Genomic DNA, 13,773 nt, shown 5'->3' with positions numbered 1-13,773 from the left:
TGCAGTGGTCTGAATGGAAAAAAAGGGTCTGGTCCTTAAGGGGGGTAAAGCCTGCGGTCCTCAAGCAGACACAACAAGCTGTGCATTCAACAAAAAGTATGTTTATTGGTACACTCAATGGGTTAATCACAACACATTTTGCATGCCTAAACCCGATTCACCAGGCAGTAAGGGATAGGAGTACACAACAGCAGTATGTCAAGGTCACACCTGGCGCTGTAATATCAGTCATTGCATAATTGTTGACAGTACCTGTGTGACCGCACACTGTGTAATATACCACTCCAAGCATACCTGTTAACTGCACCTGTGTGACAGCTGCACATTGTATTGTAATACCAGTCACTGCATACCTTTCACTGCATCTGTGACTGCACATTGTATTATACCTGGCAGCCAGTCAAGGCATACCTTTCACTTGAATGGATGGCAGACTTGCCCTCCATAACAGATTCTCGTTACAGGTAGTAAAGTCGATCAGTGTCATATACAGCAGGGCCTGGAAAGTGCTCCTGTATTGTTATTTTGGTCACTACCTCAGGAACTGCATGCCATGCCTGCTGCCTTCCTTGGATGTGTGGTGATAGCCATTCCTGCTCCTTTGCCCACATCGTGCCTGCTGCCTTCCTTGGATGTGTGGTGGTGGTAGCCATTTCTTAGGCTTCCACTCCGGACCGGAATTGAACCAGGATTCCCCGGCCATTACCCGTGGTCACCATGCTACTGAGAAAGTACCATCAAAAGTTTCACACAGTTGAATGAATTGCAGACTTGCCCTCCATAACAGATTCTCGTTAAAAGCAAGTGTTGTCATCTCTGGCACACAGCGCTGGGTCAAGGGTCCATCTAACAAGTACTTTGGGGAGAGGGGGAAGCTAGGCTACTTCTCTTTTCCTGGATGCCCCATACCATGGACTATGTGTGGGCTGGTATAACTCAGGGTGCAGAGCCCCATGTGGTCCGGGCTCTGAATTCTGGCTATACCAGCCTGCATGAGTGACAATGAGTTAAAGAGGCTTGGAAGGTTCGGTCCACACATTGTTTTTACATTTTTTTATTCAAATAATAAGTATTGCAACTTGCCCTGGGGCTTGCTATTGATCACTACACTGTCAGTGTACTGTCCAACAGGAAATCCTGGCTGGAAATTCACTTGTGATATATGTAAAATTTCCATACCAGTGAGTAGATACATTGCCTGTAATTTAACCGCATTTAAAAGCCATTTTTCTTATCAGAACTTGAAAAAAAAAAATCTTAAAAAGGTCTTTTTAAAAAGATTTTCCCCTTATTATCACTACTGTCATTAACCATTTCAGCCCGCAGGGATTTTTCACCTTATGCATCAGAGCAATTTTCATCTCCCATTCATTCGCTAATAACTTTATCACTACTTATCCCAATTTATTAATCTATATCTTGTTTTTTCCACCACTAATTAGGCTTTCTTTGGGTGGTACATTTTGCTAAGAATTATTTATTTATAAATGCATTTTAACAGGATAAATAAGAAAAAAAGTGAAAAAATTCATGATTTCTCAGTTTTTGGCCATTATAGCTTTAAAATAATCCATGCTACCATAATTAAAACCTATGGTTTTTATTTGCCCGTTTGTCTCGGTTATGAGACCATTTAAATGTTGTCCCTATCACAATGTATAGCACCAATGTTTTATTTGGAAATAAAGGTGCATTTTTTCCGTTTTGCATCCATCACTATTTACAATCTTATAATTTAAAAAATGTTCGTAGTATACCCCCTTCAAATGCATATTTAAAAAGTTCAGACCCTTAGGTAACTATTTATGTCTTTTTTTTTATTGTATTTTTGTTTCCATTAAACATTTTATTTGGGTAATATTTTGGTGTGGGAAATAAACAGTTAATGTTTAATGTTATTATATGTTTAAATTGTAATGTAAAATATATGTAGATGTAACTGTTTGGCCACAAGATGGCCATCTTGAATTTTTTTTCCCTCCTTGTGCATCTTGCTAAGCGGAAGCACAAGGGGGATGCAGACATTTTTCCGGGCAGAAAGACTGAAGCCTCTACTTAGAGCGCTTCGGTTTTTCTGCTGGGGAGACGGATCGGTAATCGGGAACCATGTTCCCATTCACTGATCTCAGGGCTACCGGGGGACACCACGGGGGCACGGGGGTGCCTGCGATCACGCGCGGGAGCTGGCCGAAGCGCGGCACCGCAGCAGAGCAGCCACCCGGACGTAAGCTTCACGTCCGGGCAGCAGAAATAGTTAAAAGACTTCCGAGGCCAACTCAAAAAAAAAGTTAAATACCTGCATCACATTTGAAGGCACGGAGGATGCCGTCTGCGCCCTCCGTGCCATTCCGCCAGGTCCCCGCTGCTCAATAGCCCCCCGGGCCGGCTGTTTCCTGTAGTGTGGATCAGGGGGAGGCCCTAGAGCTGCACAGCTACACTCGCAGCTATGCGAAATGTGCAGCCGCGGCCAGCCCATGCGGCCATGTTAGTGGAGGCAGGAGAGCCCGACCCGGGCTGTGCGGTCGGGAGCCAGCCCGGGGGACTATTGAGCAGTGGGGACCCGGTGGAATGGCACGGAGGGCGCGGACAGCGTCTTCCGTGCCTTCAAATGTGATGCAGCTTTTTAACATATTTTTTAGTTGGCCTAGGAAGTCCTTTAACATACGTAGCAAATTTGGTGATTATAGCATGCATGGGGGATTTGCTATTATCCACTTAGTTGGTGCCATTCACTTCAATTTAATTTTATCCCTAAATGTGCTGGCAAAGTCTCAAAAATGAGAAAGGCAAATTCCATGCAAGTGTCAGTTTCTCTCCAGTCAGGACCTAGTCGGACTATAGGTAACACTTACTGATAAGGAATTACAGCCATACATATTTGCAAGGCATAGATAGAAAAATCAATAGATCTTGTATTTTAACTCTGGGACACTGAGTCTGTGTGAATGACTGTATAATTTATATGAGACAATACAACATTATGGGCTTGTTTTCACTTTAAGGCAGAGCCTCACGGCTCTACATTGCGTATCATATGCCGGGACGGAGCTTGCAATCCCATTCATTATACTGAATGGGATCGCAGGCTGATTCACCCCAAAATGCAACAAACCATGCGTGGTGATTCAGCGTTGAATTGCTGCACACGAATGGAAAAGGCAGGCAGTGCAGTCTATGCTGTGTCTGCTGTCCCTGAAATCGCTTTTCCATAAGCATGCCTGAAAGCGCTCTATATGGAAATGAGCCCTCAACTTACTTTTTTAGCTTTAAAAATAAAATAAAACTGAGATTCTCAAAAAAGGTCATTTATAAGCTTAGTGGGATAGATACAAATGTTTATTGTATAGTTTATTTTCTCCTCGGGTTTCCTTTATTGCAATATCTGCAGTATATTAATTACAGGTATGTAAAATGTATGGTCCTGTGTGGAGGACCAGAGCAGAGTGGAGTGACACATTATCTTTATCTTTCAGTGAGCAGAATGACAGGTCTTCACGTCTCTCTTTGCCGCTGTACAGCCTATTTCCTTGCAGCACCCATCGCTGCATGTCACAGAGATGAAAGACTCAGGAGGGTTGACTGTGGAGCTGCTACAGTGATAGGAATGGAAGAAGGTAAAGAATTGCTTCACTCTGCTCTGCTATATAGTTGGGTGGTGGGGGTCAGGAGAAGGCATGCTAATGCACTGCGATTGGTGGAGATGAGGGTAAGGTAGAGAGGGCTTTGCAGGGGGGCCTGGCTGGCAGAACTTTGTTTCAAGTTACCCCCCTGACTGGATATTTTACTTAACAAGCAAACACTTTTGATAAAGTATTAATTATAACATTTAGGGAGTAAAGTGTTTTATTGGAGCTTATAAAAGAAAAACTGCAATGTTTTATTCACTAAAATCATTTTTTATTCTTACCATTTGTCAACAAGCAGTCTTCCACTTGTCAGAATATGGCAAACTGACAGTCTTCAAATTTTGAATTGGAAAGTAACCCATGCCTCTTGCAGCTACAAAACAAAAACAATAGGAGAGCTTCTCTGGTGCAACACCTTCTTTAATAAGCTTCACAAAATGAATAAAAATGCACTCACAAGATCTGCATGGATATCAAGCATATCGCACTCAAAAGATTATTAAAGAAGGTGTTGCGCTCCTATTTTTTTTTTGTTTTTGGAGTTTTCCTACTTGGTTCCCACAAGTGTAATGGAGCAGCAATATTTGGGAGCAGGACTTTTATACAAGTGATTTGATCTGGACGGAGCGCGGTCGGATTTTGAACTCTTGCAGCTACAGTTTATCAAAGGGCATTGTTGTCTTGCATTTACGTCTCTTGACCCCTTGGCCACCTGTGATTGATGCCATGTGAAGCTAAGACTTAAAACTTGAAACTTGCACAAGCTCAATCCTAAATAAATGTGAGATTTATCACACTACCAAGAGGGTGCTGGATATTATTGGTAATGAATTGTGATTTATTCTTTAAAATATGAATAATGAATCAAATTATCCAGAAGTGCTGGTTGTTATGTATAATAACTGGTCATTATGCATATTTAACCAGATTTATCAAATTAACAGTAACATATAAAATCAGATGTCTGATGTATATGGGTAGGGCCAGACATCTGATGATCTCCTTGTTATTTAAGGTGTAATCCAAGCTACTAAGAAAAAAAGATCCACTTACCTGGGACTTCCTCCTGCCCGTGTCAGCCATCCTGTGCCCTCGTTGCAGCTCCAGAGGCTACCGGTCTTCTCTGCTGGCGCTCCCGGAACCTGGTGAGGTCGGCTGCACCAGTGGAAAATACCGGGAGCCACCAGAGCTGTGGCAAGGGCATAGGATGGGTGCCATGGGCTGGAGGTAGCCCCAGGTAAGTGGATCTTTTTGTTTAAGTCTGGATTCCAGTGGCTGGATAGTGTACTGGTACACAGGAGACCAGGGCTTGAATCCCAGCTCCTTCTGTTCAGTAAGCCAGCACCTATGGAGATTTGGCTAGATACCCTAACAATGCTACTACTTAGTGAGCGCACCCTAGTGGCTGCAGCTCTAGTGCTTGTAGTCTACCAGAAGAAAAAAGCAATACAGTATAAATGTTCTGTGTCTTGTCTCTACCATAAGGTCTCCTTGTGTTCTCTTGTATTTTGTGATGTGTGGTTCTGAAGACAGTTCCATGAAAGCAACAGAAATTATTTAAAGTGTTGCATAGAAATCACCCAGTTTCTTGAGATAAACGTATATGTATAGTGCAAAGTATACAAATAACTATGCTGTGTTCCTTTTCTGATTTTTCTGTCTGTCAAAGATAAATATCAGGTATGAAAGTGACAGTTTCTTTAAAGTTGGGACCTAGTTGGACTATAGGATAACCAACAATGATAAGGAATTACAGCCATAAATCTCTTTCCTGGAAGAGAACAGCTTCTGAGTGCAAAGAATGGATAAAAAAGGTCACTAGTTCATAGATTTTGGCTTAGAACTGTGAAACTGTAAAATACTGTGTGAGACAAAACCTACTTTTCCAACTTTTAAACAGGAAGTAGAACCAGGGGGATTCTTAGAGTAGGAAGATAGATGCAATTGTTCATCTCATCAGTTTATTTTCAGCTTAGGGTTACTTTAAGTCCACTTGTAACACTCAAGGCAATTAGTTTAACATGCCATAGTTACATAGTTACATAATTATTTGGGTTGAAAAAAGACATACTTCCATCGAGTTCAACCAGAGAACAAAGTACAACACCAGCCTGCTCTCTCACATATCCCTGTTGATCCAGAGGAAGGCGAAAAACCCTTACAAGGCATGGTCCAATTAGCCCCAAAAGGGAAAAAAATCCTTCCTGACTCCAGATGGCAATCAGATAAAATCCCTGGATCAACATCACTGGACAGTACCTAGTAATTGTAGCCATGGATGTCTTTCAACACAAGGAAAGCATGTAAGACCCCTTTAAATGCAGGTATAGAATTCGCCATAACTACTTCCTGTGGCAATGCATTCCACATCTTAATCACTCTTACTGTAAAGAACCCTTTCCTAAATAAATGGCTAAAACGTTTTTCCTCCATGCACAGATCATGTTGTCTAGTCCTTTGAGAAGGCCTACGGACAAAAAGCTCATCCGCCAAGCTTTTATATTGCCCTCTGATGTATTTATACATGTTAATTAGAGCCCCTCTAAGGCGTCTTTTCTCTAGACTAAATAAACCCAGTTTAGCTAACCTTTCTTGGTAAGCGAGACCTTCCATCCCTCGTATCAATTTTGTTGCTCCTCTCTGCACCTGCTCTAAAACTGCAAAATCTTTCTAATCAAATAATAATCGCAGCGCTAGCTGAGCGGACAAATTAAATATAAGGCTGCAAAGAGAATATGGGCTGGTATTCCTGAGCCCATACAAAAGACAAAACAGATAGTAAGGAAAACTCTTGCGCCTGAGTTTCTAATAAACTAAGATATAATAAAATGAAAGTCTTTACATAATTATGTACAAACTTTCATTTTATTAAATCTTAGTTTATTAGAAACTCAGGCGCAAGAGTTTTCCTTACTATCTGCAATATCTTTCTGTAATGTGGTGCCCAGAACTGAATTCCATATTCCAGATGTGGCCTTACTAGAGAGTTAAACAGGAGCAATATTATGCTAGCATCTTGAGCTTTTATTTCCCTTTTAATGCATCCTAAAGGTGTATTAGCTTTAGCTGCAGCGGCTTAGCATTGAATACGATTATTTAACTTGTTGTCGATGAGTACTCCTAAGTCCTTCTCCAAGTTTGATATCCCCAACTGTATCCCATTTATTTTTTATGGTGCTAGACCAAAATATGTGACTTTACTTTTCTCAACATTGAATTTCATCTGCCATTTATGTGCCCATATAGCCATTCTATCCAGATCCTGTTGTAATATGTCACTATCTTCCTGAGAGTTGATGATTCTGCACAATTTTGTATCATCTGCAAAAATAGCAACATTGCTTTCTACTGCATCTACTAGGTCATTAATAAATACATTGAAGAGCACTGGACCCAGTACAGACCCACTGCTAACATTCACCCATTGTGAATTTGATCCATATCTCTTTGTTTTCTGTCCATTAGCCAGTTCTCTATCCATGCACACAGACTCTTCCCCAGTCCTTGCATCCTCAACTTTTGCACCAGACTTTTGTGGGGAACAGTGAAGGCCTTTGCAAAGTCCAAGTATATCACATCTACAGCATTCACAATATCCACATTAGCGTTCACTACCTCATTATAGCTGAGCATGTTAGTCAAACAGGACCTGTCTTTAGTAAACCCATGCTGATGCTGAGAAATAAGATTATTTTCTACTATGAAGTCATGTATAGAATCCCTTAGTAACCCCTCAAATAGTTTGCATACAACTGATGTTAAGCTTACATGTCTATAAATTTCTGGATCTGATTTTTTGCCCTTCTTAATGGAAAAACATGGGCTGTACGCCAATCCACTGGGACTCTGCCAGCTGAAAGATAGTCACAAAAGATAAGATAAAGGGGTTTATCTGTAACTGAACTTAATTCCCTTAGGACCCGAGGATGCATGCCATCCGGCCAGGTGCCTTGTCTATTTTTAATTTATTTTGTCTTTCCTTCACTTCTTCCTGCGTTAAGTATTTAATATTACAATTGGAAGATTGAGACTCTTCTGCATCTGTAATTTGCAACAGTGATGTTTCCTTTGTGAAGACAGAAGCAAAGAAAGCATTTAATAATCCTGCCTTACCTTGGTCATCCACCATTGAGTTCCCACCCTCATCCTTTAGCAGTCCAATACAGTTAACCTTTCTTTTTTTAGAGTTGATGTACTTCTTTGTAAGTTGATGTAAACCTTCTTTGGGTTAGATTTGATATCCCTAGTGATTTGATTTTCAGCTTCAATCTTTGGCAGCCTAATTTCTTTTTTTACAACTTTTATTGCACTCCTTATAATTGCTTAATGCAGCCTCGGTCCCCTCCTGTTTTAGGACCTTATAGGCATGTGATATTAAAATTCGACAAGCATTGACAGTGTCAAACTATTATTATTATTCAGTATTTATATAGCGTCGACATCTTCTGCAGCGCTGTACAGAATGTATTGTCTTGTCACTTAACTGTCCCTCTTAATCCCTACCATAGTCCTATATCTATGTATGTATTGTGTAGTGTGTGTTTCGTAGTCTAATGCCAATTTAGGGGGAAGCCAATTAACTTATCTGTATGTTTTTGGGGCGTGGGAGGAAACTGGAGTGCCCGGAGGAAACCCACGCAGGCACGGGAGAATATACAAACTCCTTGCAGATGTTGACCTGGCTGGGATTTGAACCAGGAACTCAGCGTTGCAAGGCAAGAGCATTAACCACTATGACGCCGTGCTGCCCTAACCAACCATTAACTTGTGTGTGTGATGGCAATAAGATGGAAGACTTGAACTCAGTCAGTATTTTATCTTGTGAAATGCATCATGGCCCCAGTCACTTAATTCTGTACAGTGCAGTGTGGATTATCCTCTTAAGTGTCTGGAGACACATTATAAGCACACTTAGGGCCATATGCAATTCACTTTTTCACCTGATTTTCTCCTAGGTGATAATTATTCATCTTCAAATTAAAATACCTTTCCAGCACATTTTAACTAAAAAAGTACAAAAAAATAAATGAAAAAGGACTATCAAAATTATTTTGATCATTTTCTTGCTTTCCGATGGCTTAAAATGCATTTTATTGACAAATTTAAAAATATCACCCAGGAGAAAACTCAGGTGAAAAAGTGAATTGCATATGGCCCTTACTGTTTTGCTCAATTTTGAAACCACTGGTATGGATTTGACCCTTGAAAACTGGAGTTGGGCAATCCTATAACATATTAGGACATCCTTCAGTGTAATTTCATGATCTGAATGAGATCCACAAGTAGATTACTTTTACATAACATTTCTAAAGGAAAATGTCACGTGACAGTAAGTTTGGAGACTAGGTGCACAGATGCTCAGCTGCAAATTTGTATTTATTCATAATAAGCTTCCATCTTGCATGTAGTAATTGCAAAAAGGTGTAATAAAAGGATCTATTTTGGCATACAGAAGATTTGCTGTGTAAAAGGTGTTAACTTCAATGGTCTAATCATGTGCAGTGCTGCTTTCAAATTACCCCCTACAAGCAAATACTAGAGGAATTTGAACATCTTTCTTTTCAGTATGTCACCCATATTGTATATAAAACTAATTGTTAAAGTGGACCTAAACGCTTGCAAAGAAAATGAAAACACATATATCTTACTCAATGGGCTTGATTCACTAAGACAAATAGCATGTCTTATCAAAGTTAGCACGCCTTATAAAAGTTAACACGCCTTATCAGAGTAGCATAGCAAACTTATGCCTGATAATTGGCAATGACGAGAGCTCCACTCGTCCTGCCCTGAGCCCCTGTGGGTTTGTAGCGCTCACTATGCTACTCTGATAAGGCATGTTAACTTTGATAAGACATGCTATTTGTCTTAGTGAATAAAGCCCTATGTCTGTATAGAAAAATTAGCCTAATTCCCCTTTATCTGCATGTAATTGGCAAGTGTACACCAGAGCTGTCAGCTCTGTCTGAACTGTGCTGGGCTGTGCCATTGTTCTGTGCCAATATGTAAACATGGGAGTTTAACCCTTTCTATGCTCCCAGGTCGCCAGGAAGGAAACACTTCGTGTTTTTTGTAAGATTTCTGTAAGTTTTTACAAAGAATGTTTTTTTCTTTAAAGGTTATTAAATTCTTGCTTATCTTCTAGAGAAGAGAGGAAACGCTGAGTTTAGGTCCGCTTTAGCCACAAGTATTGCATGTAAAGCATACAATTAAGCATAAGTTGCTTAAATATTTTGCCCACTTTATTTTCATTTGCTTACATCATTTTTATGTGTGTCAAAAATAAAACACCAAAAGAACAACAAGGATAACAGTGTATACATTTTCAGACTAAGCTTTTATTTTTTTTTTAAATATTACAAACCATTGTTCTTTATTCACAAACCACTGTAGTGATATAAACACTCATTTCTAAAGACAGATATACACATTTTCTGGGTTTGCAGATTTTTTGATAATCTGTTTATGAAGTCACTATAATCCACACGTGGTATTTTATAATTTATTTTATATTTGATAGCTTCAATAATTATTTACATACATGAAAACATTCCAAATATATATTGTAAAAAAGAAAATAAATAAAAACACAAATAAAGCTATCCCAGACAAACATATTTAGTTGTTTTCTAATTAATGGAAGATTCATTCAGGGACACGTGGATACCTCTTTTTCTCCTAACAAATGTCATTGCATTATTTATCTGACTTACTTTATTTTGGAGACTAAATATACCACTCAGTCACATTACAATGTTTTGAAATAAATCTGATTAAAATCACTATCTGAAATGTCTTAAAAAAAGATGCAAACCCCTATTGTTGATTTAAGAGGTGATGCAGATCAATTAAAAAAATATTGTCTTTTCCCCAGTGTTACAGTACTTTTTTAAATTGGATTTGCATATAGTTTAAATATACTGAAGGGAATATCCCTTTTCTTTTACTGAAAATAACACACAATACAGTAAGTTTTCTTTGCTCTGTCTGTACCTTTTCTTTATATTATATCTAAACATATGGTATAAGATACTTTATGTACTTAGAAACAGTACTGAAAAATGCCTTGTTTTTTGTGGATCTTTATTTGATGTATGTTCCGCTGATCATAATTGCATGCACATACGATGACAAAGGGAAAATCTGGTCACAAACACTTCTATTTGAAGCAGGTTTATAGCAAGTAGGAAGGTTCATGGCAGTGAGTTGATAATCAAATACATTAGTGGTCTCACTGGACCGGCACAGTACATATGAGGATATTATTTGCAATGAAAAAATGGAAAGGGCATAATACCCAAGTTTAGTCCCCGCATGCCCTCTTAACTTGTTTGTCTTAATTTATACAAGTACAAAAGCAAACCCTTTCATGACCACTATAGCTCGCTGGTTAGCTCACAAACAGGACACCATGTAAAGAGTCTACACAAATGGACAGACAAACTGCAATTTTTCAGTATCTTGACAAAGAGAATTGCTGTATCTTTTTCTTTCATTGCATGTTGCAACTTACAATAAACTTGAACTATCTGTGCTGAACATACACGGTCTTTGAGACTAAGCAGTAAATCTCCACTGGTACAAGTTTTTAAGTTCCACAGAAAATATTTTTAAATGTGTTTTTGAAAGAAAGATGTTGCTATTGCTAGAAGTAAGCAGAAGTAGCCATGTGTCCTTTATGTATTTTTTTTTTTTTGCCAATGCTTCTGTTCCAGTTTAGGAAGTCAAGCAATGGTAATACTTAAAAAAACAAAACATATCAATAAAGTAGGGTATTCATTTGCATATGTTTTAATACCTTAATGATATGTTGGTTTTACTAAGTATCTTGAAGTATAGCTGCCTCCCAGTACCCCTAATGATTACAGTAAAATATTTTATTTGTAACGCTTTCACACAATCCCTATTCCAAACTTGCATAAGTATTGTTAACATGGTTAAAGATCGTCTTTGCCCTTTTATCAAAAATTTTACAATACAGGCTTTGATTTATTGTGCAACTCCCTGACAAAACAATGTTTTGTTTGATTCCTAAAACATAAAGACTAAACAGGTGATTTTTGATCTTCATACATCACAGGATACACATACACCTTGACCACAATTTTGTATCTTATGTGATGACTCTGCAAATCTAGCGAATAAACTATATCCCACAATATACAATACCATAAATTAAAATTATAATGACTTAGCAATTAATATAATTTATAGAATAGCCTATCTAATATATATTAAATGTTAATTTGGTAAAAATTCCCCATTTAAATATAATGCACTCTCCAGTGAAACCACTATAGCTGCAAACTACTATTTGAATAAAAAAGTTGCACATAAGACTCACTGAGATCAAACGAATGAAATTGTCTCCCAAAATGCAAAATGGTTTATGGAAGACAAAGAATTTCTAGACATAAATTAATATCTCCTTTTAAAGAGACATAATCCATATAGTCTAGAAAATATGGATACTAACAGATCTGATTAACAATAATAATACTTACTGTATTTCAATTCATGTATAGTAAACTGTCAAAGAGTAATTCAGTAGTCTCTCCTGATTGAAATGTAAACAGGAGTGGAAGAACTTTGTCAAACTGAAAAATTGCAGATTGCTTACACAATATAAGGTTTTCGAAAAAATACCAAGCAGTTGAAAATACCATGATTATCTCTACTTAATGATTGCAATACTTGTAAAATGTTTATATAAATCTCAATATATTTAGTATGTAATTCCATAAAAATGATACTTTTCTCTAATAGTTGTTCTACTAGGCTAAAACTAAAGCATTATAGGCTGCATATTTTTTTTGTTTTTGTTTTTAAACTTAATTCCACTGCACATATGTAAATTTTTACATTATAACTGGTACAAACAGTTTTTATTACTTTCCCTTTACAACTTTCAAAAAAAGAAAAAATAGAAACAGTGCTTTTTTCATTTTTAATAATACTCCCCCTCCCACATTATAAAAATCAGCAATGATATCAATAATTTAATATACTGGAAGAAATATAAAAAGAATGTTGATGATCTAACTAGCTATTTTTGTTTGTTTTTATTTTTTAATTTTTTTGTACATTTTTCTCTCTTGTATTTTTATGTTTTTATAGATTTTTTTTTCATATTATCTTACACCTAGATAGTATGTGTTAATAGGTGAATACTATCTGATGTAATGTTTATAAAGGGTAAGCTATGACAGTATTTCTTCAGATTGTATGTACAAATAATTAAATTCACAAATTTAACACAACCTTTGGCTCTGGACAATTAATAAATAATTCAGGACAATCACTAAATGAGTTTTGGTGCAGTGGCAACCTTTTTGCTTTCATGTATCAGCATTTTAGCCCTCCCAAATAAACTGAATTATATGTATCTGTAAATGCAGAAATGACTGCTATAGTCACTTACAAGCTTACAAAAAGTGATAATTTCCAGTAGCTAAATATTCAGCATATAATTGATTTACATATTATAACACTTTTGATTGTGGCCCTAAATATTCATATCTACAGTAGTAGCTCTCTAGGTCAACCACAAAAAAATCTACAGCCAAGAATCAACTACAGAACCTTGATAAATTAAAGACCCACAATATTAAAATACACAGAACAAAATATCTGGGGTATAAGATAAAAATGTATTTTTCTACTTTTGAGTTTCATTAAGTTATTTAGAGTTGCTAAAATGATGCACTACTGCATGTATTGCAATACCCAGGCCTCGGAAAGCTTCTTTTTCCCCCACACTGGAAGAGTTTTATGGTTTTGTCATTTAGTATGGAGCAAAACGGCTGTATCCCCCTCGGTATATACTAGCCTGTAATGAAGAAAGAACGAGACCGACATCATCAGCATGGCTCCTAGTCTTGGCATCAGTGAAGGGTGCAAAAGCATTCTGAAACAAAGCAATTTAATGGATTCGTTTTTTAAGGTTCCACATCAAACAATATTAACTCATCATATTACAACCCCTCCACCCACTATTTCACTGCAAATGCTAAAACAAATCTAGTATGTATTCAATTCCAAGAGTTAAAAATAGTAAATGTTTTTGTGGCACCTGTGGTATATTCATAGAAACATAAACTTTAACTAATTCACTTTAAAATAATTGTAGACAAAAGGAAACATTGGG

General features: G+C 37.5%; 1 protein-coding gene across 9 annotated transcripts in view; it reads right to left on the bottom strand.

Annotated features, from left to right (window-relative positions):
• Window positions 1–9,995: 9,995 nt before the first annotated feature.
• RBFOX1 (RNA binding fox-1 homolog 1) overlaps window positions 9,996–13,773 on the bottom strand; it is a 967,082-nt gene continuing 963,304 nt past the window's right edge. For 5 of the 9 annotated variants that reach the window (XM_068244640.1, XM_068244646.1, XM_068244648.1 and 2 more), the window contains one exon: window positions 9,996–13,533. In XM_068244640.1, the coding sequence (XP_068100741.1) occupies window positions 13,411–13,533 (123 nt within the window). In that variant the 3' untranslated portion in view covers window positions 9,996–13,410. The remainder of the gene's footprint in view (window positions 13,534–13,773) is intronic. The other 4 variants (XM_068244641.1, XM_068244644.1, XM_068244647.1 and 1 more) reach the window with 2 other exon arrangements.

Source organism: Hyperolius riggenbachi, chromosome 7, assembly GCF_040937935.1.
Source record: "Hyperolius riggenbachi isolate aHypRig1 chromosome 7, aHypRig1.pri, whole genome shotgun sequence".
Taxonomy (NCBI): Eukaryota; Metazoa; Chordata; class Amphibia; order Anura; family Hyperoliidae; genus Hyperolius; species Hyperolius riggenbachi.
This window is presented reverse-complemented; position numbering and strand designations above follow the sequence as displayed.